At 42.3% G+C, this 16,177-nt stretch overlaps 2 protein-coding genes across 8 annotated transcripts in view; both read right to left on the minus strand.

The window, feature by feature from the left end:
• Positions 1-3,419, minus strand: part of LOC123503563 (periodic tryptophan protein 2 homolog) — a 13,091-nt gene extending 9,672 nt beyond the window's left edge. For 3 of the 7 annotated variants that reach the window (XM_045253437.1, XM_045253438.1, XM_045253436.1), the window contains exons 1-2: positions 516-638; positions 82-324 (exon numbers count right to left, since the gene is read on the minus strand). In XM_045253437.1, the coding sequence (XP_045109372.1) occupies positions 82-99 (18 nt within the window). In that variant the 5' untranslated portion in view covers positions 100-324; positions 516-638. Of the gene's footprint in view, positions 1-81; positions 325-470; positions 488-515; positions 640-3,345 lie in introns of those variants that run through there. The other 4 variants (XM_045253433.1, XM_045253431.1, XM_045253434.1 and 1 more) reach the window with 4 other exon arrangements.
• LOC123503564 (neuroligin-2-like) overlaps positions 1,560-16,177 on the minus strand; it is a 20,853-nt gene continuing 6,235 nt past the window's right edge. The window contains exons 2-10 of the mRNA XM_045253439.1: positions 11,882-12,028; positions 9,228-9,425; positions 8,074-8,267; positions 7,550-7,646; positions 6,592-6,752; positions 6,122-6,328; positions 5,756-5,910; positions 5,375-5,493; positions 1,560-4,765 (exon numbers count right to left, since the gene is read on the minus strand). Of these exons, the coding sequence (XP_045109374.1) occupies positions 3,891-4,765; positions 5,375-5,493; positions 5,756-5,910; positions 6,122-6,328; positions 6,592-6,752; positions 7,550-7,646; positions 8,074-8,267; positions 9,228-9,425; positions 11,882-12,028 (2,153 nt within the window). The 3' untranslated portion in view covers positions 1,560-3,890. The remainder of the gene's footprint in view (positions 4,766-5,374; positions 5,494-5,755; positions 5,911-6,121; positions 6,329-6,591; positions 6,753-7,549; positions 7,647-8,073; positions 8,268-9,227; positions 9,426-11,881; positions 12,029-16,177) is intronic.

The raw sequence follows: 16,177 nt of genomic DNA on the forward strand, positions 1-16,177 counted from the left end.
TCATGTTTACTCTTCCCTTTGCTTGTACCATTTTACGTTTACCTCCTCCCTAGCGTTAGAAGCAAGGCTAACATTGCTTACCTTGTATGTGAACTTCATGTCCAAGGCTTGATGGAGGCGATCGTTTTGGTTGGGAGTCACTGGGCGGCCCGTTGAAGGGCTCTGGAGGGCTACAGCTCGGCACCCTGGCACAGCCTCTCCACGTGTTACTTCCCGATGTGCGGGGGTAAACAATGGGTCTGGGTCTGGGTCTTGATGTCGATCTTGATTTTGAACCTACATGCGACTCAGATTATTGCTCCTGAGTCAGTTGTATCGGGCACTCTTGTTGGAAAAAAAGTAAATAGATTACAATCACTGCTCACCAATAACACAGTATGTTCACCACAGCCGTTCCCTCCTAACAGGTGGCGCTGCGGCGTCCCTTCAAAGAAATTACAAAAAAATGTCTGATTTCGGGTATTACTCACGATTTGGGAAAAAAAAAAAAAAAAATCAACCCATGATGCACACACAAGTCGAACAAGTCTCTCGTGTTTCCGGTGTGGCGGTGATACAACTCAAAAAGCTTGAAATTACAGTAAGAGCAGTGGACGACCATCGTGAGAACAGCTCAGCAAATGGTTGAAACTTTAACTAACGTGGTTCATCCTCTCAATAGAAACAAATGCAAAACTATAAGTAATTCTCGGCATGGCGGGCTGTCATTGGACACCCTATAGTCCAACGTCCCTGATTGGTTTTGGCGTGATACGTCATGTAAGTAACTACCGGCATGGCGGGTTCTCATTGGACGTCAGTGACACGTGTTGTATAGACACCACAAGTCCCACAGGACCCACAATGCCATACTAATGTAAACAGCCACAAGAAGAAAAAAGGGAGACGAGGAAAACTGCTCGCAGGATTGTTTCTGGCGCGGTGTTGATTTATCCCAAAGCATCACTACAAGCCAATAAAAGCCTTGCGCCTGGAAAAAAAAAAAAAATAAATAAATAATAATAAACGTGAAGTGAAGTGAGTATAGTACCCCAACATGCAGTCGTATTATGTGCTACTGACAAGGACCAATAAGAGTAAATATTCACCTTTCCTATATAAGATGACATACCATATTCTTTCCATGAACTCCCTCACAGCCTCAATCGTCCTTTCATTCACTTCTAAGTCCCAGCAGCAGCAGCACCATAACTACGCACACTCCTGTTATCTCCATACTGCTTCCATCATCTCTCTCTTATGTCTGGTATATACGAGGACTTACCGTATCCCAGCACCACGAGTTCCGCTATACTCGCGTCACACACCCGGAACACTTTAGTTACGAGCAGAACCACCCTACCTTTTACCGCCTAAAATGTGTACGAGTAGTAACAAACCAGTCAGTCACTTTTTTTTTTTTTTTATGTAAGAGGGAAAACTGGCTAAGGGAAAAACAACAACAACAACAACAACCGGCCACTTAATTACCAGTCCCCTTGTAATTCCACCAAATGGCATCATACAGCTGGAATGTCAACGTTACGCCTATTTCCAAATGGAATTATGCAAATAAAGCACTACTTTCTTAAACTTTATTTTTACAAGTGATAATCTACCACCCTTCTAAAACATTATTACATAAGACAAGATAACTACGTGCAAATTAAATGAAATAATAAAATAATAACGAAAAAATCATATTTACAGACTGACCAAGGTAATGTAATGTTCAGTGAAGGCGTATCAGGTGCATGGCCACCTATTTCAATATTCCACTGGACAAACAGCCTTACCATGAGCTCACCAAACCTTCGCCACCTCAAGTACTTATTGGTAACAACACTTCATGGGATAATTATCTTATTGACTTTCTAGGATTATAAATAAAAAAAGCCATTTGAATACATCCTTACGTTTACCTTTCATACCTGTCTGTATTTCTAAAGGATATACAGTTAGCCATCGAGTATTGCTTTACTGTTCCTATTCGACGTGTTAGCTTCAACTCTCCGAACCTTTGCTTAGCGCTCCTGGTTTTATGCCACAGCTTTTTGTTGCTCATGCCATCATCCACACTTTCTCTTGCTTAGAGGAGTCAGAAACCGAATGCAGGATGCATTTTATTAAGACGCGCGCTCGCACGTGCACTCACGCAATCTCGGAAGCACGCACGCAAGCACACGCGCACAAACACACGCACTCATGCACGCACGCACGCACGCACACACACACACACACACACACACACACACACACTCTATAGTCTGCAGTCCAGTGTCATCATGTTCCTCTTCTTGGCGTAAGCTGTTTAGCGGTTTTTCATTAATTACTTTGAAATATTGATATGGAGAAATCCTGATTTTTTTTTATAAAGGTATTTTGAAGGTTGGACTAAAATGACTTGGTAGCTGTGCCCTATTTTCTTATCAAAAGCAGACAAACTCTGTACTGGTTAATTAATTTATTTATGTGGATTTCTCTGACTTTGCTGGTGTCCATAATTTTTTTTTGCTGGTTTTAATTACCTCGTTAGACGCTATCTCAATGTGATCTAATTCCCAGAGTTTCTGTGATCTAATTACCAGAGCTGCTAAGTCGGTATGTTAGGATTGATAGTCTGAGTTATGAAGTTCATCTACTGAGCTAACCGCTAGTTTTAGCACCGAGACTATCTTGCACTCTTCCTGGAATAGCGACTAGGTATCAATATGTTGTTACCAGGCTACGTTAGACGTGACATTTACCTGATGATGTGCAGACCCATGTTTTTCTTTATGTAAGAAAGGAGGACTGGCCAAGGGCAACAAAAATATAAAGAAAAAAGGCCCACTCATTCGCCAGTCTCCTTACAGAGGCGAAAGAACATGTCTTGGCTAAGTATCTAACAAACAGTACACAGCCCCGGGACTAATTAGAAAACTTAGCTGCAATGTTCACAGCGAGTACAGCGTAAGCAGAGGTGGGGTGTTTGGAGTTGGAGTATTTTCCTTGAGTGTGGCTGAGTAGCTACCTGCTGACATGCCCACGATACCCGGGCCTGACAGCCGTGCGACAACAGTTGACGCCCAGGATTCGCCCAAACTCAAAGTTAAACCGGCCAGTTTTTCTCAGTCCCTACCAAATGTCATCTCGCCCAAATACGAAAAAAATAGGCAACAAAATAGTAAATAGCAAAATAATCACAGTCAGTGTCTAGTTCCACATGCTTTTCCTCTTCATCCTTTCTCTTTACACAGCCCTTCACTGCCAAACGGCGCTTTTCATACTCAGCCAGAGTGTCTTTTGGGTGATTCATGTTCTGTCAAGTGATTGGCGGGAGATGTGAGTTCAGTTTTACAGTTTACATAAAGCACTGTCACTTACATCACTTGTCTTCGTCACTCACGCAATCAATGTCACGCATTTGACCGAAAAGTTGGCCATCTGCCACAGCGACGCTCACTGCTTGCTGCGTGAACACTCGGATCAAAGGTTTGATACCTGTCTGACCCCTGGTGCTTAATGATTAATCAATCACCATTTTATCTTTGTTTTGTTGGAATATAATAAGCTAATTCCAATAATATTTACTCAAACTTTATACACTTCCCGGAACGGTATTTGGATCCTGACCATCAAACATCCAAGTAATTTCTATTGTGAAAAACTATTAGCGTTTATTAATTTTGTAGTTTAGATTGTCAATTGTTTACGTACACTTAACATAAGTACACATGAAGTATAAATCTTTGACAGTGTAAAATTTCACTGAAACACAACTATTACAGTAAAGTTCTTTGCTGATACACAAGTTTTTTCTAGCGCAGACACGAATCTTTTTCTATATCAGTGTTTGTTACTGTTTTTTAGTTTGTTTTTAGGAATAGTATAAGTTCGGTAATCGAAGACTCTTCATCTCAGCAACGGTTTTACACACGCATCTCCGAACAAACAGTGCTATTGGAGTGGAGGAGAGCCGTTGGAGAGAGCAGCGGCTGGGGTTCTTTGTGGGACGGGTAGGAAGAGGATCTTGGGGGAGGCGGCGGCCGTGAAACCACACGCGCCGTACCATTGTGAGGTGGTCGAGCCCCCGTTCTCGTAACAGTTGTCTCACTTCCCTTGCTGGTCTGACAACAGCTACTGTAGTCTGGCGGCCATTCTTGGTGTGCTTCACTGTCACACGATGTGGCTAAGCTGCTACGTAACGTTCCACACTGAGACGGTGACGAAGGTTTGGCAGCGACTGCTTCACCTGACGGGCGGAGCTGAACATCAGTACTGCCCTCGGTATTGTTTCCTTCATGTGTGCCTAAGCCTGCGATTTTGTTGTTTCCTTGACGAGATGTGTCGCGACGGTAGTAAACTGCCGCAAAAACTAGAAGGTTCAAGATTAAAAGTGAGCATCCGATGGCGACAGTAAGACTAAGAGCAGTCGTGTACGGGAAATGACCGAGGTGTTGCTGGTGGTGAGGAAAAACTTGGCCACGCGATACATCTTCTAACAATCCTGCGACGTGGCTGGAGTTGGGAAAGACAAGCATAGTAGGTGGATGCACTTCATGAACTTGCACAGGAGTGATGAGCCGCGTCGGTGCGAGAATAGTGGAAGGAGGCAGAAAGTTACTTGACAGATTGCTTGGACGCGTCGGGCCAGAATACGTGTCAACCTCGTCGTGGTCTGGCAGCTTGTGGAACGAGGAATCTACGCCGTAGCGAGAGCCAACTTTCTCCAATCCAGGAATCAACCACGACCACAGCGCGACCCGTCCTGCTCTGTAATGGTCCCGAGCACGGCCACGCCCTCCTGCGAGTAAAGAAGGAGTGTTAATAATGACCTGTAGGGCTAAGATTGGGCTGTCACTCTAGATAAGTGGTTCCTAAACTATTTGACACAGCATCCCTTTGTCCTTTACCTGTGTTAGTAGCGCTTTACCTAACTGAATACAAAAATTAATAGCGATATGCCTCTCTTCACTTTCAAGACATTTATCCCTTTATTTCGGTTGACCCTTTGACCTGCAAGGGGACTGGTAATTAAGTGGGCCTTTTTTTTTATTTTGTTGTTGCCCTTGGCTAGCTTCCCCTCTTACATAAAAAAAAAAAACTAAGTAAAGAGACGCGAACATACTCTCCCTCCTCGTAATGTTCGTGACAGCCTGTGATAGGATTAAGCGCCACATTCATGAACACTTTCTCTCTCACGGCGACCATTTTTAAGGGCCACAGACAATTAGCCGAGTTCTAAAGGTAATTTGTCTTGTTGGTAAGGCAGAAACCTTGTTAACATGGCACTAAACACCCTTAAAAACCCGTGTAACTTCAACTAGAACCTTTTGAAAATAGGAAGGTGAGGTGCAATGTTTCAGGATATGGGATTAAAATTCTCACACACGATAGAGTTTGCAATACTTACCCAGGTCGAGGTACCTCTTGTAAACATCATCGTAGCCAGGCCACTCGGGACTCCTGTAGCGGTGCGTCTCCCTGCTGGCTGATGGACCCGTCCCACTAACGCCGCTCTCGTTTGGGTTGCTGAAGTTTGTAAGAAATGATAATACTAAGATACGATTATTATTATTATTATTATTATTATTATTATTATTATTATTATTACTATTATTATTGTCATTATTATCTTGGTATCTAATTAAAGATTTTGACAATTATTTACTACACCTCCTCCTCCTTTCATTTTTCCTTTTACACTTTCTCCTCCTCCTCCATTTAAGTATACACATCAAGCATTGTAATGCTTAAAATGTCATAGCGTGGCATATACACTCAAGACACTCACCCTGTCTTAATGAAATTGGTCCACATCGTGATTACTGCCTCGCTCAGGCTCACTTCCGTCTTAGTGTAATTATACGGTGCCGCCAGAGGCCCTACTGGACCTAAGGGTGCTCCAAACACGTACAATAGCTCGTTGAGGGAGATTTCAGGCCCAGTCTAAAGCAACAAAAGAAAGAAGGAAAAAATTAAATAGTCAAATCATAAATGCATATCACTGCAACTCTGGCATTGCTCCCAACAAAGGCCTGGATTGGCAAAACATACGCAAACTTTTAATTAGCGGTGGTCTTGCGGCGAGTTTACTCTGCTGGTGGTGTTATTGTATTGCGAGATGAGAGCTTGTATACAACTGTGAAGGCTGGCTCACCTCTGGGTCAGGGTTGTCTGGTCGGTGGTCCAGCACGTACAGGAAAGTGGTTCTGGTTGAGCTTGACAACTGGTTGGCAGCGACGGTAACAGGCGACACGTAGGCGGCATCGTGGAGAGCCTCAGCGGTCAGGTCACGGATGTGTACTGGGTGCTGCACAGGGCGGGCCCAGTCGGTGTACTCTGCTGTGATGGCTAGCACGATCTCCTGATGAAGCCACAACAGCAAGGGAAGGGAACAGAATGAAGTTTCGATATAAAAGTATTGCCAGAATAGATCAGTAAGAAAAAACAAAATATATTCATAAAACAATAGAAGATATGTAGTTATGAAGTATAGGATAATGAAGTATGATATTGAAATGTATGTACAGAAATTATTCTATGTATTTACTCGCATATCTATTCGTCTACTTATTATCTTCAATGAAAAAATAAACATAAGAAAGAGAAGGGATTCATATGGCGAACCTGCAGGTGGTAGTGGTAGTTGTTGGTAACGAAGGTCCTGAGGAGACGGTCGCGATAGTCAGCTTCGAATCCGTGTTGAATCTCGGCGTCACTGAACACCTCCAGGATGTCGGTGGTGGTGACGCCCAGGAGAAGATCCACGGGTGTGCGATCCTCCGAACCTAATCCATGGGACACAAACACTTTGCCGTACTGCACGTAAAAATCTATCATTCGTTTATTCGTTTTTAAAATACAAGCGAGCTCAGGTAACTCTTGTATGTATGCATAACGTATTGTATATTGTAACAACTAAGAGTTAGAGGAAGAATGAAAGAGGGAGCATAAAAGTATAAAAGAGGAAGCTGACACTAACCCTCTAACGATTTCTCTTTAATTAAATAACAACATATCAGATTTAATTTCCATAGGCCAATCACATGTTCTCTCCGTCACTATCACAATTCATTAAACGCTACAATATTAGTTGGCATTGATTTCAAAACAAACAGATAATTTCAACAAGCCACGTTGATATGAAGACAATTGGCATTTAATAATGTAATAAACTGACACTGTGGTCCTAATGCCATCATGCCGGCGTGGTGGAGGGCGTGGCTCTAGTCTTGTTTTCTCTGGGGAATCGTTGGCCGGCGGCCAGAAACTGTCCACCACTCTCAATACTTCTTATTTATTTATACCTATGAAAGATTCATGAGTGTACTGAGCACGGTAGTGATTGTTGGGGAAAAAGATTCTCACGGGAGATATAAACAGAGACACAGCTAATAGAAAAAAATCACGGCTCCTCTTTAATAACATTACTATCTTCAATATAACTCACCATTTTGTACTTCATCACTGGTGAACTTTATAAATGAAACTAGAAAGAGCACCGGCAGCAGATGTCGTTGTGGAAGGGTAGGGCATGAAATAGAGAAGGCTGGACGAGGCAAGGGAAAACTAGGCATCCACTCACCCATTTTTTCAAGCTGCTCCTTCCAATCAGGCCGGATCGTGACGCCGTCTACACTTGGCCCGATGGACGACAGGAACTGCGGTGTTTCTAAGTCTACCTGCGATCGGGTAAAAAATGTAATAAAAACAGACAAGAAGGAAAGGAGAAGATTTTTACTACTACTACTACTACTACTACTACTACTACTACTACTACTATTATTATCATTACCATTATCATTATTATTATTATCATTATCATTATTATTATTATCATTATTATTATTATTATTATTATTATTATTATTATTATTATTATTATTATTATTATTATTTTAGTGTTATCCTCCTCCTTCTTCTTCTTCTTCTTTTTTTTCTTCTTCTTCTTCTTCTTCTTCTTCTTCTTCTTCTTATTATTATTATTATTATTATTATTATTATTATTATTATTATTATTATTATTAGTAGTAGTAGTAGTAGTAATGGTAGTAGTAGTAGCAGCAGCAGCAGTATAGAAATGATACATGCGCTGGTCTTTGGTCTTACCTGCAGAATCTGGTCCACAGTTCTGTCACGGAGGCAGTGGAGCAGCGCCTCGTAGTGACGGTACAAGTTTTCCGGCACAGTGCATCCCAACTGACGGGCGGCCTGCACGGCGTAGTACACAGGCTCTTGCACAGCCGCCCAAGGGCTCAACGCTGATCCGGACATGAGGATTGCTCTCTTGAACAGTCCCGCGCCTACCGGAAAATCGTCCGTGGAGATGTAGACTGTATTAGTGTTTGAGGCTATAAATCAGTGTTGTAAAGGTGTCCGCCTCCTCCCTCTCTCTCTCTCTCTCTCTCTCTCTCTCTCTCTCTCTCTCTCTCTCTCTCTCTCTCTCTCTCTCTCTCTCTATTTCCTTTGCCTTTATTCATTGCCTCATTTTATTTATTCATTATTATAGTAAGTTTACAAACACACACACACACACACACACACACACAAACACGCCCGGTAGCTCAGTGGTTAGAGCGCTGACTTCACAAGCCAGAGGACAGGGGTTCGATTCCCCTGCCGGGTGGAGATATTTGGGTGTGTCTCCTTTCACGTGTAGCCGCTGTTCACCTAGCAGTGAGTAGGTACTGGATGTAAATCGAGGAGTTGTGACCTTGTTGTCCCGGTGTGTGGTGTGTGCCTGGTCTCAGGCCTATCCGAAGATCGGAAATAATGAGCTCTGAGCTCGTTCCGTAGGGTAACGTCTGGCTGTCTCGTCAGAGACTGCAGCAGATCAAACAGTGAAACACATACACACACACACACACACACACACACACACACACACCGCGTGTAATGGTTAGCACGCTCGACTCACACTCGAGAGGGTCCGGGTTCGAATCCCGGAGGCGGCGAGGCAAATGGGCAAGCCTCTTAATGTGTAGCCCGTTCACCTAGCAGTAAATAGGTACGGGATGTAACTCGAGGGATTGTGACCTCGCTTTCTCGGTGTGTGGAGTGTGTTGTGGTCTCAGTCCTACCCGAAGATCGGTCTATGAGCTCTGAGCTCGCTCCGTAATGGAGAAAATTGGCTGGGTGACCAGCAGGCAGCCGAGATGAATTACAAACATACATGTGGTAGTACCTTTCTTCTAACTCAAAATTCCATCCTAACTCCTCACTCAGATATGGAAGCCTCATCGTTTTATTTGTCCCTTACTCACCTGCCGCAGCTGGAGAGATGACCAGGAAGTTGAGGCAAGCAGCTCCTGTTCCGTGCCCCATCACTGTCACGTGTCCTGGGTCACCACTGAAGCGTACAATGTTCTCCTGTACCCAATGCAGCGCTGCCAGCTGATCCATGAGTCCGTAGTTGGCCACAGTCGCACGTCCGACAGGGTCCACATTGGGATTGAAGAACCCTGCAACGCACAGAAGATGAGTCGTGGGAAGTGCTCGTTGAGATAAGCACAAATTCTCAAGTACTGTATAAACTATAAAAGATGAAGGAAAAACGAAAACACACACACACACACACACACACACACACACACACACACACACACACACACACACACGCCCGGTAGCTCAGTGGTTATAGCGCTGGCTTCACAAGCCAGAGGACTGGGGTTCGATTCCCCTGCCGGGTGGAGATATTTGGGTGTGTCTCCTTTCACGTGTAGCCCCTGTTCACCTAGCAGTGAGTAGGTACGGGATGTAAATCAAAGTTGTGACCTTGTCCCGGTGTGTGGTGTGTGCCTGGTCTCAGGCCTATCCGAAGATCGGAAATAATGAGCTCTGAGTTCGTTCCGTAGGGTAACGTCTGGCTGTCTCGTCAGAGTCTGCAGCAGATCAAACAGTGAAACACACACACACACACACACAGTGGCGGGTGGCGGGTGGCGGGGTACTATATAGTTGGTGTTTTATGAATGTTGTTCGGGTACTAGAAGAGGATGTTTGTGTGGCCGCCTTGGCTCGTTTGAGGTAATGGAAATGGATGCAAGTTGGCAGCCCAGCCAACCTTGACTAGGAGGAAGTCAAGATATGTACCATGCTACAGATACTAGGATGCGTCAGAGAGAGAGAGAGAGAGAGAGAGAGAGAGAGAGTTCTTCACACTCATTACTGGCGTATTTGCTCTTCGAATCACAAGAACATGTTAAATCAATGGCCCTAAACTTGTTCCTGCAGAAGGCGGGATGAAGACATGTCCGACTGACCAAAGCCTTCCTAACATGTGACTGGAGGACGAAACACAGGCAAAAATTAATACCAAGACCTGTCACCATTCAATTACCTTAACTATGTGATTTATCGACCCTGTAATCCAAAACTTTCATCATTTACTTTATTCATCTTTCTCTGACGTGTCTATAATAGGGTGTATAACTCTCTCTCTCTCTCTCTCTCTCTCTCTCTCTCTCTCTCAGCCCTGTCTTGAGCGCGTCAGTCCCTCATCTCTTGATTGTCTTGGCCCCATGCCACAGCCTGCCTTGGCCCCAGTGCGCCATGATTTTTTTCTTTTCGGTCTTTCCTTCCATCCCTCCACTACGCGCCATACGAGATTCCTGGACCTTCCTTTATTCATCCTTCAACTACACTTTTGGACCTTCCCTTTGCCTTTTCTCCCCTCTCCCCCCATTCGACACACACACACACACACACACACACACACACACACACACACACACACACACACACACACACACACTATCTCTCTACTTTCCTCAAAGCTCCATAAAAAGTAGATAATTCTCAGGTCTTGCCAGCAGGTTTGAGTACATGTAACCCATTTATTACTGAGACGCATTTTTATCTTTATTTTTAGGTATGATAAGACGATTTTATTTACATTAGGAAGTGTCTATGGAGATCAGAAGATTAGTAGCCAGAGAATTCACTATTTTAATCCCCTCATAGGTTTCTGAAGTTGTGTAAAATCACCAAATAGTAAGTGGAATGATTATGAAAACGCGTTATGGTATACTAAAGAGGTTAACGGCGAGAGACACGGAATATCTCATGATGCTTCTAACATTCTAACAGTGATCGGCATACAAGTAAATTAGGAAGCCTGTTCTTCTGTCTAGGCAGCGTTGAATTGCCTAACTTGCCCATACTTGAAACATACGCATTACATTTTTATAACCATGTGATACTCCACAAGCAGATTCAGCTACTCGGCCCACTGTTAACCACCCGCCTCCTTGTGTTCCACCCGGAGGCGAGCAGCGAGGCATGGCACCATTACTTTAGCAGTGGTCACGGGTGAGGAGCTCTGAAGGCGTGGCTGACTCGCTGACATAAAGAGGAAGAGAGATGCTGCTTTGCTCCAGGGAATAAGATTATGTTGTATGCTCCTTCAACCCATAAACTCAAATGTATTCTGTGTGTGTGTGTGTGTGTGTGTGTGTGTGTGTGTGTGTGTGTGTGTGTGTGTGTGTGTGTGTGTGTGTGTGTGTGTGTGTGTGTGTGTGTGTGTGTGTGTGTGTGTGTGTGTTATAATGTGTTTGTCATGTTTGTCTGTCGCGCTTTTCTCGGTTCGTCTGCTTCCTATTGTATCTCTCTCTCTCTCTCTCTCTCTCTCTCTCTCTCTCTCTCTCTCTCTCTCCAGTAACAGTTTTAATATAATTTAAGACGAATGAATTGTAATAAAGAAGAGAGCAATTAACAGTTCGCAGGCAGCGTAAGGTAAACATTCAGCACGATTTTAATTAACTTAGTCTGCTATGACGTGCGTTGGGGCGGAGCTTTTAATACAAATAGACAGCAACTACTACTACTACTACTACTACTACTACTACTACTACTACTACTACTACTACTACTATTACTGGAGACTTATATGTAAAGAAATAATGAATGATTCACCTACCCAGAATACCAAGCCTGTAGTTGATGGTGACGACGATGACTCTGCCCAGCGCCGCCAGCACCGAGCCGTCATACAGGCTGGCTGATCCCCACTCGTACGACTCTCCGTGCAGGAATACCACCACAGGGTAGGCGGCAGAGGGCTTGGCTGTGTGGGAGAAAACAGACTGCTCATAATCCCTCCTACACACACACGCACGCACGCACACACACACACACACACACACACACACACACACACACACACACACACACACACACACACACACACACACACACATTTGCAAGATCTAATTTATTAATTTTTATGCATTCATTTGATTTGGTGCAATAATATGATTTAGTATTGTCGTTTTCTATTGTCATCACGAGGAGTATTTGAAAGTCATATCTAGCAACAGGAAAAAGAAGAAAGGAAAAAGTGATATAGAACTAATGTAGCGAAACTTTTTTTTCTTATCTCCATTGTGCATTTGCTTGAACGGCCAGTCAAAATTTTACCAAAAAGATTGCTGGTGCAATTTCATTTACCTTGTACTTTACGAAACGGGAAAGAGAATGCCAATGAGAATGAGATTTAATACAAGGTAAGAGGGAATGTTACATGAAGTGGTGGCCATGGAGGCTTTTGAGCTGCAGCCTTACGCCTCTTTCGCTACTTAAAGGTGGTGTTCCAAGGACACCAGCTTGACGCCGACACGCTCGCCAGCCTGGCACGCCGGCAGGGTGGCGAGAATGTCCGCTTAACAATGTAACTTTAGACTAATGAGAGGAGTGTGTATGTATGTGTGTGGCTGGTTGCTGCTGCTCTTATTGTCATCATTACTACACCGCTTTCACATGCTTCATATATATATATATATATATATATATATATATATATATATATATATATATATATATATATATATATATATATATATATATATATATATATATATATATATATATATATTCTTTCATCGGGGTTTGTCTAGCGTTAGTGTTTGGTTCATAACATAAGTAGAGATCTTTCTATTCGAATCCTGGATCAGACGGAGATAATTTTTTCATTAATTTTGTCCTCTTTTTCACAGAGAACAGTGTCCACCTAACAATGAATAGGCTGCGAGAGAGAGAGAGAGAGAGAGAGAGAGAGAGAGAGAGAGAGAGAGAGAGAGAGAGAGAGAGAGAGAGAGAGAGAGAGAGAGAGAGAGAGAGAGAGAGAGAGAGTACCCTTGTCTGGCATGTCCCATTGGTTACTCTTATCGGTGGAAGCAGGAGCCTGGTGGTACGTATACAGTGTTTCCCTAGTTTACGTTCTGTCTTTCTCATCAAGCTACATTTCAACACGCTGAATCATAACGAACCCTTTTGCATCCCTCTCCAGTAGGATTGGTTCTACGTTTTCTATGAGTTCTTTTGAGTCTTCTGCCACAAAACGCTGATGAAAATAAAGGGACACATATATATGGCTATGTCCTCTGAATTAGCTTCCATATTTTTGTCTCTAATACTGAATTCTCCTGTCAACCTCTTGTTTCATGTAAGAGAGAAGGACTGGCCAAGGACAACAAAAATATAAAGAAAAAAGGTCCACTCAGTTACCAGTCTCCTTAAAGAGCTGATAGAATTAGCCAAAGGTCTTGTGGATTTCCTTTTAATTATTGCCTGTAACTGTTCTTTGGTCCTTGTTCGTTAAGCTTTTTCTTTTCTCTTTCTGAAGCAAAATTTTACTGTCAAATCTTTGCCTTGTGGATTTTCTTCTATTATTGCCTGCAACTGTTCTTCAATCGTTATCTGTTAAGCTTTTTCTTTTTTCTCTTTCTGAAGCTGATTTCTACCTTTGCTGTGGATTTTTTTTTTCTGTAATTGCCAGTAACTGCGCTCTGATCCTTGTCCGTTAAGCTTTTTCTTTTCTCTCTTTCTGAAGCTGATCTCTGTCAAACCTCTGCTGTGGATTTTCTATCAATCATTGCCTGTAACTGTCCTTCGAGCGTTGTCCGTTAAGCTTTTTCTTTTCTCTCTGTCTGAAGCTGAAAATTACTGTCAAACCTTTGTCTTGTGGATTTCTTTCTATCATTGCCTGTAACTGCATGCGCTCCGTTCTTTGTCTTTCTCCTTTCTTTTTCCGCGTCTATCAACATCCTCCTTTTCTTCTTGGTGGAATTTTGCTTACACTCAACCTTCTCCTAATAAAGCTGACCGCTCCAATCTTTCAAACCACCGAACAATAGGTTTTCTTTCTTTTTTCTCATCTTTTTCACTACTTACCTCCTCATAATCCTTCCGACTGCCAGTATGGATTCTAAAAAATAAAAACAATTGAGGATCTTATAGTTTCCGTTGATTGAATGCTGGTCATCCTCTCTTCGGTGAAACTTTAGGTATTGAAATAAAAGAAAACCGTGAATTAACTCTTCTGGGGGCTCGCTGGTGAATATAATAGTGTGTCCTGCGCGATTACCTGTGTAGGATTCCTAGGCCAGGTGGAAATGACTTTGGATTACCGCCTTTCACGCCTCGCTGCTAACCTGACAATGACCTACAAATCCTTGAACACTATATCCTCGAGCACCAGGCATATCTTGATCACATGTACCTGCTTTTGAAAGTCCATTGAAGCTCTGGTGAATATAACGCAAACAGTTGTGGACGCAAAATTTAAACAAGTATTATATTTTCTATCTAAATCAGTGATGTTTCCCCGCTCTAATGGAGAATCTTGTCTATGAAACCTAAGATCGTGATTAATATCGTAAAAATGGTGCTTTCAAATATTTCCTGGAGATTGAGAGAAAATAATGTTGGTAAGAAGCTGAGTATGAGACCTTGCTTTCCCCTAATGGCATTGAGGCTCATCTGGCGTCATTAAGCTTCTTTTGCGACCTGAACCTCTTCGTGGCCTCAATAACTCCACATTATCGGTTTCTTCGTGACTCCAGGTATTGGGGATCTTGGCGGGCTTTCGTGAATGTTTTTTTTTTTTTATCCATCTTCCCTTCTCCAGTTTTCTTCTTCAATGGTAAACTCTGGAACTCCCTATTTACTCTCCTCACTTCTCCTATTCTTACGATTTTTTTCTTTTATTTTTTTCCATTTTTCCTTCTCCATTATTTTTTCTGCTACTACTTTATCTTCTATTTTTTTCATCTTTCCTTCTCCAGTTTTTCTTCTTCAATGGTAAACTCTGGAACTCTCTATTCACTCTCTTTAGTTGCCCTATTCCTACGATTTTTTTTTTCTATACATTCCACCTCTCCTTCTCCATTTCTTTCTTCTTCAATGGGAAATTCTAGAACACGCTATCTTCTCTTTATTTCCCTATTCCTACGATTTTTTTCTTTTATTTTTTCCATTTTTCCTTCTCCATTGTTTTTTTCTGCTCTCTTTACTTCTATTCCTACGTCTTTATCTTCAAGTTTTTTTTTTCATCTTTCTTTCTCCAGTTTTTTCTTCCTCAATGGTAAACTTTTGAACTCCCTATCTGCTCTTTATATTTCCCTATTCCTACGACTCTATTACTTTTTAACAGACAATTTTCCAATTTTAATCAAACCTAGTTTTTCTTCAATAGTAAACTCAAGAACTCCCTATCTGTGCTCTCTCTTTCCATATTCCTACTTCATATCCTTTTTCCTAGACAATTTTTCAGTTTAATCAAACATTCTAGCTTTTTTGTTTAGGGATTGGCTTTTCGGTGAACATTTTCTAATATATATTTAGTTGCCCTTGGCCAATACCTTCATATAAAAACAAACATATCCTCATTTACAAGCAAAACATGTACATACATATCAACTATTAACCCTTTGAGTACCACGACGCGTTTCTATATTCATTCTGCTTACTATTTGGTGATTTTATACAGCTTCAGAAACTTATGTAAGGGATTAAGATAGCGAAGACTCTGGATATTAATCTTCTGACCTCCATAGACTCTTCCTAATGTTAAAGAAATGGTCTAATCGTACACAAATCTCAAGGTAAAAGTGTGTCCCAGTATTGAACAGGATAAGTCAGCACAAAAGGGAGAAGTAGAATAATAATCCATCACTTATTTTCATGGACTAAGTTTTTATCTGCTTAGAACGAACTACAGTGGAAAATTTCTGTGTAGGTATGACTTTGATGGGGCTACTCGTATTGCCACACCTGAGTCAGTAGCGTAATGGGGAGAGCGATGGCGTGGCGCAGCTCAGGTGTCATGGTGGTGCGGGGGAAGATGATTTCGAGATACCATTACTTTCCTTTATCGTATGTGTATTTCGACTAGTCTTGAGGATACTGTGTATAAAGTGTATATCTTCTTGTATTT

This window comes from Portunus trituberculatus, chromosome 14, assembly GCF_017591435.1.
Source record: "Portunus trituberculatus isolate SZX2019 chromosome 14, ASM1759143v1, whole genome shotgun sequence".
Classification (NCBI taxonomy): Eukaryota; Metazoa; Arthropoda; class Malacostraca; order Decapoda; family Portunidae; genus Portunus; species Portunus trituberculatus.